Here is an 18,222-nt window from a genome sequence, read left to right as displayed (position 1 = left end):
CACACTCAAGTCCCAAAAAGAACAAAAGGAGTAAACTTAATTAAGTACCAACTTTATAAAATCTCATGATAAAGAAACATAGTTAATAATATATTTTTTACAACATAACATGGCTACTTTATAATCCACATACGTTATCTTCACAGTTTGTACGTAAGCATAAATAAAGAAAACAAATTAAATCTAAACAGGTCAGTCCCCACAGAAACCCAGTTAAAAGAAATTGAGTTCCCAAAAGCTTAGGTTGAGTTCACCTGAGTCTCTATTAGTCTTTGATCACGAAATCTATATAGTCTGCTGAGTTAAAAGCAACATCTTCCCACTACTTGCTTGTAGAAATCTTTAGTTGGAATCCATGAAGACCCTTCCTCCTGCTCTGCTGGAATGAACTCAGTTAGCTAGTTAGCTAAACAATTAATCAACCACTTAGTTCAGTATATTAAAAAAAAAAAAAAATCTAAACTGCTGCAAAATGCTTTAGAGTTAGGGAAAACAGTCTGCTTTCTGCTCCAGGAGCTCAACTTCTCCCAAACTCCATAGGGCATATGGCCTTTTGTAAAGTAGCTGCCCTGACTACTTGCCCTCATGGAGTCTGAGTTCAGCAACAGGGAACCTATTTAGCATTCCCAAAACTGCCACGCCCAAGTCCAGAAACTTCTGAGTGTGGAGATCTAATTGTGCATCTGCCTAGCAATAAGGACCCAGACACAACTTATTCCTACCCCACCCCTATAGATCTCTTAAAGAGATCTCCCTATTAGGCATGTGGGTTACAGTAGCATGAGCTCCGTGAGACCTAGTCTGCCAGCCTGGGTCGGGAGGTCACTGTCATGGGCTGTGTAGACATACTCATTTCCTTAGTCTACTAATTCATCCATTTGCTGTGGACTGGGCTGATGCTTTTAAGTCCTTCTATTAACTTAAAGGAATGGTATGGATTTCTGCTCTAGTTTTTTTTTTTTTCCCCCCCCCTCAAGTTTTCTGTTTCCATGTTTCTTACAGGATGATGCCCGACAACTCTTTGTACTAGCTGGAGCAGCAGAGGAAGGATTTATGACCACGGAACTTGCAGGAGTTATCAAGAGATTGTGGAAAGATAGTGGAGTTCAAGCCTGTTTCAATAGATCCAGAGAATACCAGCTTAATGACTCTGCAGCTTAGTAAGTGTAGAACTGATACTATGTTGATGGGAGTCTTAGAAGTACCTAGATAGAGGTGTCCTTTTCTGGGATCAGACAGTTGCAGCAGTCCTGAAGTAGAAGTCTGAACTCGAAGAAAAGGAGTTGGGTGGGGAACCTAAGTGTTGTGCTGGAATTAACAGGTCAAATCTGTGAACAGTACCCAGAGCAGTTAATGTGAGAAATAAAAACTAACAGGTACTCTTGAGTGCTTTATATGGCCAGTTGTTATATTTCTGCCCATATAGTGGGGGTGGGGTGAGTTGTTGTGGTCTCAAGGCTACTTGTTCTGTATACGGAAACCTTTCATGACTGTTGGCTCTGAATCAGCAATGTCAATTGAACTTTGCTTCACTTCCATTACATTAATATTGTGGTAGCACCCAAAAATACCAATCAGGATTTGTCTTTGTTGTGCTAGGCACTGTACAAATGCATAGATAGATATAGTTCTTGCCCTAATGAGTTTAAAACTAATTAAGACTAGATGCAGCAAGAGAGGAAAAACAGATGGAAAATAGGGTAGAAGGGGGATGATTATAGTAATAAGATGATGCAATTACAGGCTTGTGATGTGTAAATCATGATTCTGAATTATCTGAAAGTATACTAAGTTTAATAAATCTTCTGTTCCTGAGTGCTCTTCAAATTTGCTGGTACTAGTTTTTTTTGCAGTAGAAAGGAAAAGGATTGGGGCAGAGTGGCTGAAGCATATCTAAAGCATGAATTACCAATACTGAGCGGTACACAGGCTAAATGATTGGTTTAATTTTCAAAAATATAACAGTGACCCATTCAAATCCATATATAATGAACAAAAACAGGATGCCATTAGTGCATTGAGATACTATAGATCAGTGTTTCTCAACCTTTTTGATACCAGGGACTGGCTTGCTGCCTTCCTAAACTGTGTCAGGGAGATCTCGGGGACCAGCATTGGTCTACGGATCAGTTGTTGAAAAACACTGCTGTAGAGATCTCCAGCCTGCTTTAACTGCTCTGAACCTGAAGGACAGCTGGAACTTTCTAGACTCTTCAAGCCATCGAGAATAGGGACAAACAGGATGAAACTCAAGGAAGCAAATAACTTAATAGAAAGATAATCCTGAAGAAAGCACATCCATGACAAAAAGAATTGGAAAGTCACTTTTGTGGGTCATTTTCCTACTTCTAATAAGATCCCTCAAAGTCTCTATGGCTTCAGTATTTTAGGTAACTAGCTTTATTGGGGAAACAGTCATTCCTTTTTGAGTGATGGTCCCTATTATATTCCACATGCGCCTGGAGCTGAAGCTTTTCAAAGTAGTTTTGCTCAGTGGTCCGCGTATTTGCCCTTGTATTGCCTTGTGGTTTCGCCTGAGTGATAAGAGGCTGTACCACTTGCCGGATCTGCCGGTCCCGGTGCCAGATCTGCGTACCCCTCCTGCTTTGGTCAGTGGCATCCCAGATACCTTTACCAGTTCCGGGTACTATTGACTTTGGGGAAACTTGGAAGCACTCTCAGCCCTCACGAACTGTTCACCCTGGAGGGAGCTATGTCACCGCGTGTTCTGATGCACTCACTTCTGTAGAGAGCTCCATCTCATGCGTTACATCTACCACCTGCTGGCCATACCCCTCTAACATCTCCCATTCCATCGGCACTGGCATTCATGCAAGACTGCGACTTCTCTGAATCTGACAATCTGGACGTTCAGCATGTTCTGCCGCTTCCATTCAGGAAACACGACTACCAGAGAGTTCCAACAGCTCCATAGCAGTTTCCACCTTAGCCTTACCCAAGAAGATGGTATCTGTCTCCTTGGGCACAAGCATAACAGCAGCAGGATCAACTGGGTTGGCCATATTGGAGCTCATGGCTCCAATATATTCCTCCAGAATAGTCTCGTTCGTCTCAGGAGAACTCCCCTGTTTCACCGTCCACCCTTTGTCCGGCAGAGGTTCAGAAATGGGGTTAGATGAGGCACCTATCAGGCCGGCTCCAATGGTACTGGCGGATCGGGAGAGATTCCCTTTGTCATCTCCAGACGCAGCTGTGTCATCAACACCTTCCTCCCCACCAGATGACTATCGTCAGTTTTAAGAACTCCTATGGAGATAGCCATTGTCCTTGAGATCCCACGGGAAGAGGTGTGGGACAGTCAGCACCAGTTACTAGATATTCTGCACACATTAGTACTGGCAAGGGTGGCCTTACCAATCAATAATGCTATTCTTCAACCAGCACGCACTGTGTGGCACATCCTGGACATGAGTGTACCAACCCCAAAGGGGGCTGCAAAAAGGTACTACGCCTCTCTTCCCCTCTCCCCCACCCCCATGACCAGAACTTTTATTTTCACACCCTCCACCTAACTTCTTGATAATACAGGCTGCATTAGAACAGACCAAACAACAATACCCACGCTCCATCTCGGCAGACAGGGAGGGTAAGAGACCTGACCTCATGGGTTGAACGGTCTTCTCCTCAATTGGACTGCAGTTCCAGATCTCTAATTACTTGGCACTGATGGCCAAGAATGGCTTTATGAACTATGGCTGGATGGAGGAATTTGCAGATAAGTTACCTCATCAGGACTGTACTTGATTCCAAGCAATCGTACAGGAAGGCAAGTTTGTCACCAAGTCCTTACTTCAGGCTGCAGTTGGTTCAGCGGACATGTCCTTGCGTGTATTGGTGACTGGAATTGTCATGAGGAAGGAATCCTGGTTACACTCCTTAGGTTTCCCTAGAGAGGTGCAGAACTCTATTGAGGACCTTTCCTTCAATGAATCACACCTCTTCAACCAGAAAACTGATGATTCCTTACACTAACTAAAAAACTCTAGAGCAGTGGTGGGCAACCTGCAGCCCATGGTTGGACAGGCCGCAGCTTCCCGCAGCTCCCATTGGCCGGGAACGGTGAACTGCGTCCACTGGGAGCTGCGGGGCGGGGCGGGGCGTGCCTGTGGATGCTTAACGTCCGCAAAATGTCTGGCAGCCCGCAATCAGATTATCCTGATGGGCCGCATGCAGCCCACAGGCTACAGGTTGCTCACCACTGCTCTAGAGTCATCTTACGATCCTTGGGCATAGATACACCAGCACCAAGGAGGAAATTTTATCGCCCACCATCAGCCCAACAATACAGAACTCCACGCTTCTGCCACCAGTGGGCCTACGAACCTCTTCAGACGTGCCCTAAGGTACTCAGAGCATGTCTGCCTGTTCCGGCAACGCAGACCTCTGCACAACACTCTGTCATCATGAAAGTGGTCTTTTAGTGCACCTAGAGAGCTATCAGTCACTCTGCACACCAGTGCTCCTACCCTCCACCCCTTTAGAGGGTTGTTTCAAACTCTTTTTCTACTAGCTTGAGAGTTATATAACAATGGGCATAGGGGTCTTGGATGTCATTCGATGTGGCTGCACCATAGAGTTTGATGACGCTTCCTCCACATCCCCTTCCTGCCCCCCTCCTCATGACCATATTCTTACCCTAAAGGTGGACTTCGTCCTGCAGAGAGGAGCAGGGGAGCCAGTCCTGGCAGCCTTTTGTGGCACAGGGTTCTATTCCAACTATTTCCTGGTATCCAAGAAGAAAGCAGGATGGAGACCAATCTTGGATCTCTGACACCTCAACCATTCGATTTGCAAGTTGAAATTCCATATGGTCACGCTTGTGGCCATCATTCCCTCACTGGAAAAAGGCATGTGGCTCTCAACATGCAAGATGCATACTTCCATATTGACATACATATGACCTACAGAAGGTTCCTGAGGTTCAAAGTGGGGCAACGACACTTCCAATACAGGGTTCTCCCATTCAGATTCACCGCTGCCCCATGAGTTTTTACAAAGGTTTTCTCTGTGGTAGCGGCTCACCTATGATGTCAGGGAATCCTTGTCTTCCCCTATCTGGACAACTGGCTGTTGGCAGTGTGGTCCAAAGAGGAAGCTCAAGCATTGATATCCCAGCTTCTTCTACTTCTCCCTAAGAGTGAACATCAATGTCAAAAAATCAACTTTGTGCCCTCCTTAGTCACTGGAATTCATAGGAGCTCACAGTGATGTGATCTCTGCATGAGCTTATATGCCACAGGTCAGATTCCAAAACCTACTGAACCAAATAGCCCTGATAATCTCCAACTCTTTGGTCTCTGCCAAGACCTGCCTTTCCATTCTAGGGCACATGGCGGTGTGCACATACATCACGCCCTTCACCCACCTGCATCTTCGCTGTCTACAACTATGGCTGCAAAGAATCTATTCTCCTATGCACCAATCTATGCACACCCTACTTAACATTCCACCCAGTGTCATCTCTTCTCTTTGGTGGCGGACAGACCCGCTACAAGTCTGCTCCGGGATGCCCTTCCTCCCGTCCTTGCCAACTGTGGTATTCATATTGAGCGTGTCACTCACAGGCTGGTGCAGTGTGTCTCAATCTTTCCAGACTATTGTACGCTTTTCAGGAGTCCGATTTGTCTTACGTACCCCAGGTTTCACCTCACTTAAAAACTACTTGCTTACAAAATCAGACATAAAAATACAATTGTGACAGCACAGTTACTGAAAAATTGCTTACTTTCTCATTTTTACCATATACTTATAAAATAAATCAATTGGAATATAAATATTGTACTTACATTTCAGTGTATTGTATATAGAGCAGTATGTAAACAAGTCATTGTATGAAATTTGTTTGTGCTGACTTTGCTAGTGCTTTTTATGTAGCCGTTGTAGAAATAGGCAAATACCTAGAGGAGTTGATGTGCCCCCTGTAAGATCTCTGCATACCCCCAGGGGTACGTGTATTCCTGGTTGAGAACCATTGGGCTGGGACACTTACATTGGAGATGACATGACACGAGGCATCTGGACCCATTCGAGAGTCCAGGATGCACATAAACGTACTCGAACTTTGAGCAGTACACAAAGCATGTCACGTGTTCTTACTAGCTATCTGCTATTGCCACGTCCTCGTCATGTCAGACAACACCACCACAGTATACTACATAAACAAAGTGGCACAAGACCCCAGCACTGTGTATGGAGGCAATTCACCTCTGGGAATGGTGCATTGCACATCATATCCTTTTGTCAGCAGCCTACCTGCCTGGCACCCAGAACGTGATCACAGATTCTCTCAGCAAGAACTTTGCAACCAACCACAAATGGGAGTTGCACGAAACGATAATCACAGACAACTTTGGTCATTGGGGTACACTAATCAGAGACCTTTTTGCACCAACACCAAGTGCACCTAGTATTGCTCCAGGAGAAGACTCGGTGCTCACTCACAGATCAACGCTCTGGTCGTCGATTGGTCAGACTGGACAAACTATGGTGTCCCCCCTCCTCCCCTTTCACCACAATAGATAAGGACAAGGTCTCACTGTGACTGCATCCCAAGTTTCTGCCAAAAGTGGTTTCCCAATGGTTCTCAACCAACCCATACATCTGCCTACCTCCCTTCCAAAACCACACGTCTCTGATGAGCAATGGTGGCTTCATTCCCTCGATGTGTGTAGGGCCCTAGCCTTTTACCTACAAAGGACGAAGCCATTCTCAAAGTCTCCCAGGCTATTTGTTGCCATAGCTGAGAGAATTAAAGGACACACCATTTCCACCCAGAGAATCTCTCAGTGGGTCTCAGGGTTCATTAAGTGTCGCTATCAATTGTCAGGGAACTCCCCACCAGATGGGATACAAGCCCATTCCATGAGAGCAAAAGCATCAACCAGAGCCATGTTCCATGATAGATCCCTTGCGGACATATGTAAGGCAGCCGCGTTCAGTTCAGTACACACCTTTTCCTCTCACTATCCTCTAGTACGTGATGCTGCGACGGATGCTTCATTCGGTGCAGTGGTCCTCGGTTCTACGGTTCCACCATCTTCCTTGCACCCTCTTGTCAATCGCCCTCCGTGGAATATAATCGGTACTAATACAATCGATCGAAACCACAAGGCAATACAAAGGTGCCTGTGTGGACAGTCAAGCAATATTACTTTGAAAAGCTCCAGCACATGTGCATAACCCTCAGTGGAATACATAGAGGGAGCACACATCTCGAAGAACCTCCAGTAACCTCCTCTTATCTTTCCTGCAATTTTTATAATGACAGCACAGTTTACTTAACACCCCTAATTATATCCCTGAAGTTGATAATTTAATTTCTGATCACATAGGTAGCCGTTCCTTTTTTCTGTTCCTTTTCAAAGTGTATGCAAATAAAAATCACATATGTACTGTATTTAAAGCACTGAATTGATGGCATGCATCTCAAGAATTTCAGAAAGTAAAACACAAGGCTTTGTTTTCAAGACTATCTGATTAGAAGGGAAGTCACGTGTTACAGTGTGCCAAACCAGCCACCTAGTCAATAAACAGAATCATAGAGCATTAATTCACATGAACATCTGTTGATTCAGTATTTTGGTTGGAACATTCTTCATATATTTAATAATTCCCATTAAGGGACAGCATATTAAAATACTTTAATTCTGTAGTCAGGTGTAAAGATAATATGTATTCTCTGTTTACATGTTTTCCTGCTTTATAATTGCTTGCACCAACTGGAAGAAAACCACACGTGTTCTGAGACTTAGAAGGAAGAATTATTTAAGATGGAATGAATTGCTTAAATGTTTTTTCTTTCTTAATATTTTTCAGTATGCATTTTTTTAACTAGTAAAGGCTTGCCAAATTCTATTTTTAAACTGGTAAATAACCTGTAATACGTGAATGTAGTATGCAGGTTCTCTGTTTTTACCCCAAAGAATACTGTCCCTGCAAATGTCTCTGATGAGCGCTAAACTGAATGTACTGAATAGATGTGAGGATTTTTAGATATGTTAACTTTTATAACAGATAAAATACCTTTATCTGTGCAAATCTCTTAGCTTTTTTTTTAAATAATTAAAAGCGGTGTTTATTTTATCTTTAGTTACTTGAATGATTTGGACAGGATAGCACAAACCAGTTACATCCCGACTCAACAGGATGTTCTCAGGACTAGAGTGAAAACTACAGGAATAGTGGAAACTCATTTTACTTTCAAAGATCTTCATTTTAAGTGAGTATTCAAGCTGTACACATAACCCTGTGATATGTTTTATTCAAAGTTTTAAATGTTGATTAACAACTTTGACTTATTTTTGTCACAACTTATTTCTTGGCATTTGGAACTATTTTCAGAGAAGATGGGGTGTCAGCGGGGAGGGAAGGGATTGGGGAAATGACTTTCATAGTGAGACCAAGTACAATGAAATAACACAACTTCTTGGAGGCATATTTAATATTGAATTGCAGCACCAGGAAAGCCTATTTAATTCCTGTGTAAGCTTACATGTTTACATGAATAATGTGCACATATAAACTCCTTTCAAATAATCCCTTTTGTGTAATGTTGAAGAACTAGTGATTGAAAAATCAGCTTTTCTTCTACTTGAAAATCAGTTGAAGAGCTGACGGACTATGAACATTCACTATTTGTGAAGTGAAACCACCAAAATATCTTTTCTAGTAAAGCTAAATGCTGATTTCTATCCAAGTTTGCAACATGATGCTTTGTTTACTGACTACTTTTTCAAATCTATTTTTTTTCTTCATGAAGAAAAAATGAGACTTTGTAAAGAGAGTTCAGGAAACTTCTAAGGCGCAGACGTCTCTGCATCAAGTCTTACTAAGAGATGTTATCTCTCTCTGCATTAGGTGTTTTGAAACTAAACATTTTGGAATCTCCTCCACTTCTCTCAGCAAAGCAAATGCATGAAAAGGATACAGGGGAAGAGTTATATGTACGTCTGTGTAGTATGTAAATCAACATGGGTTTATGGCAAATAGATCCTGTCAAACTTGATATCTTTTTCCATGAGATTACAAGTTTGGTTGGTGAAAGTAATAGTGTTGATGTAATATGCTTAGGCTTTGTGAAGTGTTTGACTTGGTACCACACTATATTTTGATTAAAAAACTAGAGCAATATTAAATTAACATGGCACATATTAAATGGATTTAAAATGGGCTAACTGATAGGTCTCAAACTGTAGTTGTAAATCGGAAATTGTCTCGAGTGGGTCTCTTTCCAGTGGGGTCCTGCAGGAATCGGTTCTTGTCCCTACACTATTTACCATTTTTATCATTGACCTGGAAGAAAACATAAACTCATCACTGATAAAGTTTGCAGATGACACAAAAATTGGAGGAGTGGTAAATAATGAAGAAGACATGTCACTCAGAGCAATTGGGATCGCTTGGTAAACTGGGCACAAGCAAACAATGTGCATTTTAATGTGGCTGAATGTAAACAAAGAATATAGGCCACAATTACAGGATGGGGGACTCTTTCCTGGAAAGCAGAGACTCTCTGAAAAAGTTTGGTGCTGGTGGTGGATAATCAGCTGAACGTGAGCTCCCAGTGTGATGCTGTGGCCAAAAGATCTTGGTGTAGGCAGCGTGCCGACCCTCGTTGGAGCTGAGCTGGTCGACTTGGCACTGAGTACTTTGGTGTTGGTGTGGAGTGCTTCTCCCACTGTGAGAGTCTCTTGGCACCATTTCCCATCACCTATGCCGAAGAAAAAACATAAGCAGGTGGCTGAGAGAAGGTATTCCCCGACTCTGAAGAAAGCCAAGCATGGAGAGAACAGCGGAGTGTGACCTGAGTGTGGCCACTCCTCTGCCCCCACTCCGAGGGCTCGTTGACTCTGTCCTATACGCAAGCTCTGTTGAGTCCGGTCCCGGATCAACCTTCGGCACTGGAAGGACATTGTGGCACCAGCAGAGTTGTGGTGCCATCAACCCTGGAGGCGTTTGTTGCAGCCAGGGACTTGCTGGTACTTTCGGTACCACTGTCGCTGGCAGTACAAGAATCGGCGATGTTGGTGCCAGTGAGAAGAAGGCGGCATGTTGCCCCAAGCTCCTGTTCAGTACCGTCAAGAGGGAAACTGTCCCTGCTGGTCTCGACTCAGGTTTCCCCGCCTCAGCACCGTTCCCTGGCACCGAATGGTACTGCTCCTCTGTGGGCCCTGGAGGAAGGCTCGTCATTTGACTTGGAAGTGGAATTGTATTCCCAGCCAAGGAACTTTTCCCAGTACCACCCCAGTCAGCCTTATCAGGTTGTGGATCCAGGTGTAGGGCTACCCCCAAGTGCTTGGCACAGTAGGCACTGGCCTATGTAGATGCAATGGCCATTTTCGAACCCGGGGGATTTTTCCCGGACTCCAGGCGCTCATGCTCAGTGGTCTCAGAGAGGAAAGCACTTCCATCCCATCAAGCAACACCCAATCTGGACTCCAGTACCAAGCCTAGTACCGATCTCAGAACCTAGACCCTCAGGATCGGATCGGTGCAGAAGGAGAAGAGGAGGACCCCCTGCTGGTGCAGGCCTACTCATCGTCCTCCCCGGATGAGGCAGTGTTGGGTGGGCGTGTCACCTCCCCACTATGACTTCAAAGCTCAGCAGGAGCTGTTGAAGAGTGGTCTCGAACCTTGGGCTGAAAGTGGAGATAGAGTCCTCCAACAACCTGGCTGATATTTTGAGCGCGGCAGCTCCATTGAAGGAGGCATTTCCTCTCAGTGAGGCCATCACAGGACCAGTTAAAGCCCTGTGGCAAACCCCATCCTCCCTGCTTCCCACCTCAGAGCCGAAAAGAAGTATTTTGTTCCCACTCAAGAGTATGATTATTTGTACTCCCATCCCCCTCCCAGGTCCTTCTTGGTCTCGGCAGCCGACGAGAGAGATGGACAAGGGAGACAAGCAGCAACCCCCGAAGTGAAAGACTCAGAGACTAGACCTTTTGGTACAAAGGTTTATTCTACGGAGGTCTGCAGCTCCAACCAGCAGGTGTTGCTGGGAAGGTATGACTTTAACGTCTGTGACTAGATGTTAAAATTCAAGGACTCAATTCCCCAGGAGTTCAGGCAGGAGTTCTCTGCTCTGGTAGAGGAGTGTAAGTATGTAGCCAGGACTTCCCTGCAGGTTCCCCTGGACGCAAAAGACTGGGCGGCTAGATCCATGGCTTCTACAGTGGCCATGCGCAGATGCTCTTGGCTCCAATGAAGGTCGAGCAGTCCATTCAGACCTTCTGTTTGAAGGCGCTTCGCTCTTCTCAGAGCAAACAGATGCAAAGCTCCATGGTCTGAAAGACTCCAAAGCCACCCGCAAGTCTCTGGGTCTTTATGGTGCCTTTGGTGCCCCGGGTGCCTTTGAGGAAACACTTCAGGCCCCAGCACTCCACCTGTTTCTCAGCTCTATCGCCCCATCAGGACCTGCAAAAGAAATGAAGCAGGGGTTTTAGATGCAGGCAGCTGCCCCCATCCGCTTCAGCATCCCTACCTGGGCTGCCCAGGCGGGGGCCAGCCAAACAGAACTTTTGATGGGATTCCTTAGGGCATTATACCAGTTCCCATGCCACTAGATCACATCCACCTTTAGTTTTCAGACCGCCTGCCCCCCTTTAACACCTCAGACCACTGTGTGCTGAGCTCTGTGGAAAGGGGTTATATGCTTACATTTATTTCTACCACCACCTCCCACATACTTTCCTTCTCATGAGCAACTTCTGGCTCAGGAGATGCAAGCCTTCCTCTGAGTGGAAGCCAGAGAGGTTCTTCGTGACTTAAGAGGGAAGGGGTTTTACTCCAGTATTTCGTAATTCCACAGGCCAAGGAGGGTCTCAGACTCATTTTAGACCTGCGCCATCTTAGCGGCTACCTCCAAAAAGCTGAAGTTCCACCTGGTCTCCCTGACCGCCATTATCCACTCCCTGGATCCGGGGGACTGGTACACCATCCGCGACTTGAGAGATGATTATTTCCACGTCTTGATTTTCCAAGTCCACAGAAGGTTTCTCAGGTTCACGGTAAACCAGACTCAATACCAATTCTTCCTTCCGCCACCCCCACATGTCAAGAAACTATTTGCTTGTGGGAGTTCTGCATAACACACGCAATCCATCTCAAAGCTTCTCACCTTCCGAGAGCCCGGAACAAGCTGGCAGATCACCTCAGCAGTTCTTTTTCCAATCACCATGAGTGGTCCCTATTGCTCTGACCTAGTAAAGATCATTTTCTATCAGTGGGGGACTCCCCAGGTAGACCTGTTTTCAACCAGGCAGAATAGGAAATGTCACCCATTCTGCTCCCTGTGAGGCCACAGCCAGGGCTCACTCATGGACGCTTTCCTGCTCTCTTGGACTGGACACTTATTCTATGCCTTCCCCTGCCCCAATTCTTCTAGTACACAAGGTCCTATTGTAGATCAAGCAAGACAGAGAGCTGGTCATTGTTGTAGCCCCAGCCTAGCCCTGCGAACACTGGTTTGCCATGCTGTTGGGCCTTTTAGTAGCGACTCTGATGCCGCTCTCTCCTCCCAGACCTGATATAGCAGGACCACAGTCGAATGCTCCACCCAAACCTTAACTTCCTTCACTTGACAGCTTGGAAGCTCTATGGCTAAATCCTGAGGAGCTAGCCTGTTTGGAGCAAGTCCACCAGATTCTGCTAGGTAGCAGGAAGCTCTCTACCAGAGCTACATACCTCGCCAAATGGAAGTGTTTTTCCATTTGCTCTTCCCAGCAAGGTCTCTCGCCCACGTGGTCATCTCTGCAGGCCGTTCTGGAGTATTTGCTACATCTGAAACAGCAAGGTCTGGCAATTTCAGCAGTTAAAGTACACCTGGCAGCGATTTCTGCATTCCACACCCCGGTGGATGGTAGATCAGTTTTCTCGCTTGAGATGACTGTTTGTCTTCTCAAGAGCCTGGAAAGACTATACCCTCAGATTTGGGAGCCCATTCTCCTGTGGGTTCTGAACCTGATCTGGTCAAAACTCATGGACCCCCTGTTCAAGCTGCTGGCAACATGTCCCTTGTCAAACTTTTCCTGGAAGGTGGCCTTTTTGGTGGCTATGACTTTAGCCAGGAGATCAGGGCCCTGTACAGTCTTCTTTAAGGACAAGGGACAGCTTTGCCCTCACCCTGCATTCCTCCCAAAGGTGGTTTCGCAATTTCACCATAATCAGGCTATTTTTCTGCTAGTTTTCTTCCCAAAACTGCACACGAACAGGGAGGCGCAACGTCACCGCACATTGGACGTTAGATGTACCGTGGCATTCTATATTGAGAGGACAAAATGTTCTGTAGATCCACACAGTTATTTGTGGCAGTAGCGGACAGGATGAAAGGCCTTCCTATTTCGGCTCAGAGGATCTCCTCCTGGATCACATCATGCATTCACACATGCTACGAGCAGGCAGAGTTCCCACCACTGGCTATAGTGATGGCCCATTCTAAAAGGACGCAAGCTTCCTCAGCAGCATTCCTGGCCCAGGTGCCAATCCAGGACATCTGCAGAATGGTGACTTGGTTATTCGTACATATGTTTTCTTGCCACTATGCCATCACCCAGCAAGCTAGAGATGACTCCAGGTTTGGTCGAGCTGTGTTTCAGTCAGCATGTCCATGAACTCCGATCCCACCTCCTATGGTACTGCTTGGGAGTCACCTAACGTGAAATGGACATATGCAAGCATTCGAAGAAAAACAGTTCCTAACCTTTCCATAACTTGCTCTTAGAGATGTGTTGCATATGGTCCTGATTTGAGCGGGGCGTTGGACTAGATGACCTCCCGAGGTCTCTTCCAACCCTAATCTTCTATGATTCTATGTCCATTCCACGACCCCCTAACCCTCTGTCAGAGTTGGCTGGCAAAAAAGGAACTGAGAGGGTGCAGGGTTGGCTGGGCCCCTTATACTGGCACATGCGCACGCAACACCAGAGGGAGCTAGAGCCGACTCAGTGGGGATCACTGAGGGAAAAATTTCTGGTGACTTCACAGCACGCACACACCTAATGTGGAATGGACAAGTGCAACACATCTCGAAGAACAGTAGTTCCAGAAAGGTTAGTAATGCTTTTTTTCAGACAGGTGGTAACAGATGCTTATCTCCCTGTCTGGTCATGTGTATTAGGTATTGTCTGTCTCACAGCGTATGCCTGTTTGCATATTGAGCCTGGTGCTAATCAAGAGATTGCGAAATCATAAGAGGAAAGCCAAGAAGAAACAGTAAGCAGGGGATGTCCTGTTTATGAATAAGGATAAATGATTGTCTTGATACTTGTATCTAGAGGTACCAGGAGACACTCTGGATCATAGAATCATAAAAGATTAGGATTGGAAGAGACCCCAGGAGGTCATCTAGTCCAACCTCCTGTTCAAAGCAGGACCACCCCCAACTAAATCATCCCAGCCAGGGCTTTGTCAAGCCGGGCCTTAAAAACCTCTAAGGATGGATCCTTCACTGAGGAGGCAAGCTAACATAAGAACAGCCATACTGGGTCAGACCAAAGGGCCATCTAGCCCAGTGTTCCGTCTTCCAACAGTGGCCAATGCCAGGTGCCCCAGAGGGAGTGAACAGAACAGGTAATCATCAAGTGATCCATCCACTGTCTCCCATTCCCAGTTTCTGGCTAACAGATGCTAGGGACACTAACCCTGCCCATTCTGGCTAATAGCCACTGATGGACCTATCCTCCATGAATTTATCTAGTTCTTTTTTGAACCCTGTTATAGTCCTGGCCTTCACAACATCCTCTTGCAAGGAGTTCCACAGGTTGACTGTGCGTTGTATGAAAGAAAAATACTTCCTTTTGATTGTTTTAAACCTGCTGCCTATTAATTTCACTTGGTGACCCCTAGTTCTTGTGTTATGAGACAGCGTAAATAACACTTCCTTATTTACTTTCTCCACACAGTCATGATTTTATAGACCTCTGTCATATCCCCCCTTAGTCATCTTTTTCAAGCTGAAAAGTCCCAGTCTTATTAATCTCTCCTCATATGGAAGCCGTTCCATGCCCCATTTTTGTCGTCCTTTTCTGAACCTTTTCCAGTTCCAATACATCTTTTTTTAAATGGGGCGACCACATCTGCATACAGTGTTTAAGATGTGGGCGTACCATGGATTTATATAGAGGCAATATATTTTCTTATTTCTATCCCTTTCTTAATGATTCCCAACATTCCGTTCACTTTTTTGACTGCATATTGAGTGGATGTTTTCAGAGAACTATCCACAATGACTCCAGGATCTGTTTCTTGAGTGGTAACAGCTAATTTAGACCCCATCAAGCTGACAGTGTTGTGCCTCATGAAAAGAGGTATCCGGTAAAGCGCTGCTAAGGACTATGCTAGACATGAGACTATTTTGTTAATTATCTCTAGGCTCTAAAATGTACATTATTTTATTTTGTATATAACCAGGTTTCCAGTATTTCTATTTGCTATCACTTGAATCGCTATTCTTTGTTAAATAAACTTTTATTTGATTTTTCTGTAAATATATCTAAAAGTTAAGCACAGAGATGATCTGAGGTGCAACTGTAAGCTGGGGGAAATACTGTTTCTTTGGAAGCAGTGGACTGTGAATATTGTGAGTGTCCAATGGAATGGGCTGGACACTCTGGGGAGATGTTTGGGGGTTGGTGTGTGTCTTTGGCTAACCTGGAGAGAAAGAGAGTAGTTTCTGCGTAGATCTAGAGAGGAGTGCGTGTTGCCTAGATCAGTGCAGTTGGGGAACTGACTCTGGCAGGCACAGACAGGGTTTCCTCACACTAAGGGCAGGTGGTAGCAAGGTGCCTCACAACCCTGGGTTCAATGGGAAGCATCACAGGAAGTCACCCACAGCAAATACCCATAGGGACCAGCACTCAAAGAAGAAATGTATAGTAACTGGAATTCTTTGAGTGCTTGATCATGTCTATTCCAATGTAGGTGTGCGTGCACCGTCACCAGAAGTTTTTCCCCTAGTGGTATCCGTCCGCTTGACTCTGGTGCCCCCTGCAGTGGCACCTTCATACTGCAGTATATAGGTATGTGACGTCCTGTCACCCCTTCAGTTCCTTCTTACCACCTGTGACGGTTGCTGGAACGCTGTTTGTCTCTTGCTTTGCAAGTGATTCTCCTGAGTGGTTTTCTTTATCCTGTAAATAGATTTTTAAATGGCATGTAAATAGTTAAGATTAGAATAAATTAACAAGTAGTTAGATCGCTTAGGGTACTTAGGACTAGCCTACACTGGCAACGTTTTAATGTGCCTTGTGTGGTCACGGTGCAGCACTGTGAGAGAGCTCTCCCAGCGCTCTAAAAAAACCACCTCCACAAGGGGCATAGCTCCCAGTGCTGAGAGCTTGGGGCACTGTTTACATTGGCGCTTTATAGCGCTGCAACGTGCTGCACTCGGGGGTGTTCTTTCACACCCCTGAGTGAGAAAGTTGCAGCGTTGTTAATTGCCAGTGTAGACAAGCCCTTAGTAGGTTCCTGCCCTGCAGGACTAGTCCTCCTGGGACACTGGAGCATGCCTCGGTCCCACGGCTTCAAACAATGCGTGGCGTGCCACAAGCCCATGCCAGTTAGTGACCTGCATGAAAGCTGAGAGAATGTCATATTCAGGAATGGTGCTGGATTTGTAAAAACTTTAAGCCCAGGACAAAGGAGGAGAGAGAAAACAGACTCAAAATCCTTCTCATGGAGGCAGCACTTTGCCCCTCATCATAGCGGCAGCCCAATTTGGCAACGAATACTACCTTGGTCAGGAGGGAGCAGACATCGAGTTGACCATGGGCATTCCACAGCCGTGGCACAAGGGCTCATCCCATCAGCCTGGCCACTGACCCAATGGTAAATGCCACTCCTGTGGCCGATGTGGACCCCTTGGATGGTTCAACCATTCCAAGGTTCTCACGCAGGGTGATCCCACTCAGCGCCCTCAAAAGTGAGAGCTCCCCCACTATTCTCCTTAGAAAGGGGTTTGGTTCTGGGTGCCGAGGTGGCTGAAGCACAGGATACCCCTGTGGAGGACCCACCAACAAGAAAGGACATGCAAGGCCTGGTGTCAGTCCAAGCCTCATTGTCATCTTCCCCCGATAAGGCAGTGGTGGGGATGACCATAGCACCCACTCAAGATGATTAAAAGGCTCACCAAGAACTTCTGCGTCATGTAGCCCAGAACCTGGGGATACAGTTAGAGGAGATCGCAGAGTCAGCCCCTGCCCTGGTGTACATATTAGCACTTTCAGGATCGGCAAAAGTGGCCCTGTCCTTGAATGAGGCCATCTTGCAATTTATGAGGGCTCTGTGGCCACCCCCCGCATCCCTCCAGCTCACAGCAAAGCAGGTGGAAAGAAAGTACTTTTTACCCCCCAAGGGGTATGAGTATCTATACACCCATCCCCCTCCAGGATTCCTAGTCGTTGCTGCTGCGAATGAACGAGAGAGACAAGGGCAGCAAGGCCCATCACCCAAACTGAAAGAGGCCGGGAAACGGGGTTTATTGGGCAGGAAGGAATATTCCACAGAGGGCCTCCTGCTGAGGATATCAAACCACCAGGGCATAGGCTGCTGTGACTTTAATTCCTGGTCAGTGATGATAACATTTAAGGAACTCTTATCTGAATTCGTGGCCCTTATAGAGGAGAGTAAGGCTGTGGTCAAAGCATCCCTTAAGGAGGCCTTGGATGCGGCAGCTAGAACTATGTCCACAAAGATGGTCATGAGACGGAGCTCTTGGCTTAAGATCTCTGGACTGCCCCACGAGGTCCAACAAACAATTCAGGACCTTCCATTTGAGGGGAATTCCCTCTTTTCCAAACAAACTGACGCTTGGCTTCACAACCTTAAAAAAGGGCCACTCTAAAGTCGTTGGGCCTTCACAACCTCAGCCCCAATGCGCAAACAGTACAAGTCCCAACCTATGGGCCGATTTTACCTGCTGCAATACCAGCAGAGGCAGGACTTCGGCCGGCGGAGGAACAAGGGCTTCAGGAGGAAGCATGTGCCACACACCTCCGCAGCCTCTACGTCTGGGCCTGTGAAACAATTGACGGGTTCTAAGCAGACCTTTTGAGGGTATGCCCGAGGACGGCGTGCCAGACCAGAGCCTGGATCTTACCCCATGGCAAACTGTATCCTCAAAAGCAGTGATTCCGAAGAGTGTTTAAGGGCCGTAGTGGGTACCTGGTTGTATAAGCTGGGAAACATTGAGCAGGAATAGAGAGGTAG

At 46.1% G+C, this 18,222-nt stretch overlaps 1 protein-coding gene across 1 annotated transcript in view; it reads left to right on the top strand.

Moving 5' to 3' along the window:
• Positions 1–18,222, top strand: part of GNAI1 (G protein subunit alpha i1) — a 56,841-nt gene that overhangs the window by 27,520 nt on the left and 11,099 nt on the right. The window contains exons 4-5 of the mRNA XM_024194451.3: positions 1,003–1,160; positions 8,111–8,239. Coding sequence (XP_024050219.1) covers positions 1,003–1,160; positions 8,111–8,239 — 287 coding nt within the window. The remainder of the gene's footprint in view (positions 1–1,002; positions 1,161–8,110; positions 8,240–18,222) is intronic.

Source organism: Terrapene carolina, unplaced genomic scaffold (assembly GCF_002925995.2).
Source record: "Terrapene carolina triunguis isolate 2854851 unplaced genomic scaffold, T_m_triunguis-2.0 Scaffold68, whole genome shotgun sequence".
Lineage (NCBI taxonomy): Eukaryota > Metazoa > Chordata > Testudines > Emydidae > Terrapene > Terrapene triunguis.
Note: the sequence above shows the minus strand (reverse complement) of the source record. Positions and strands in the feature narration are given on the sequence as shown.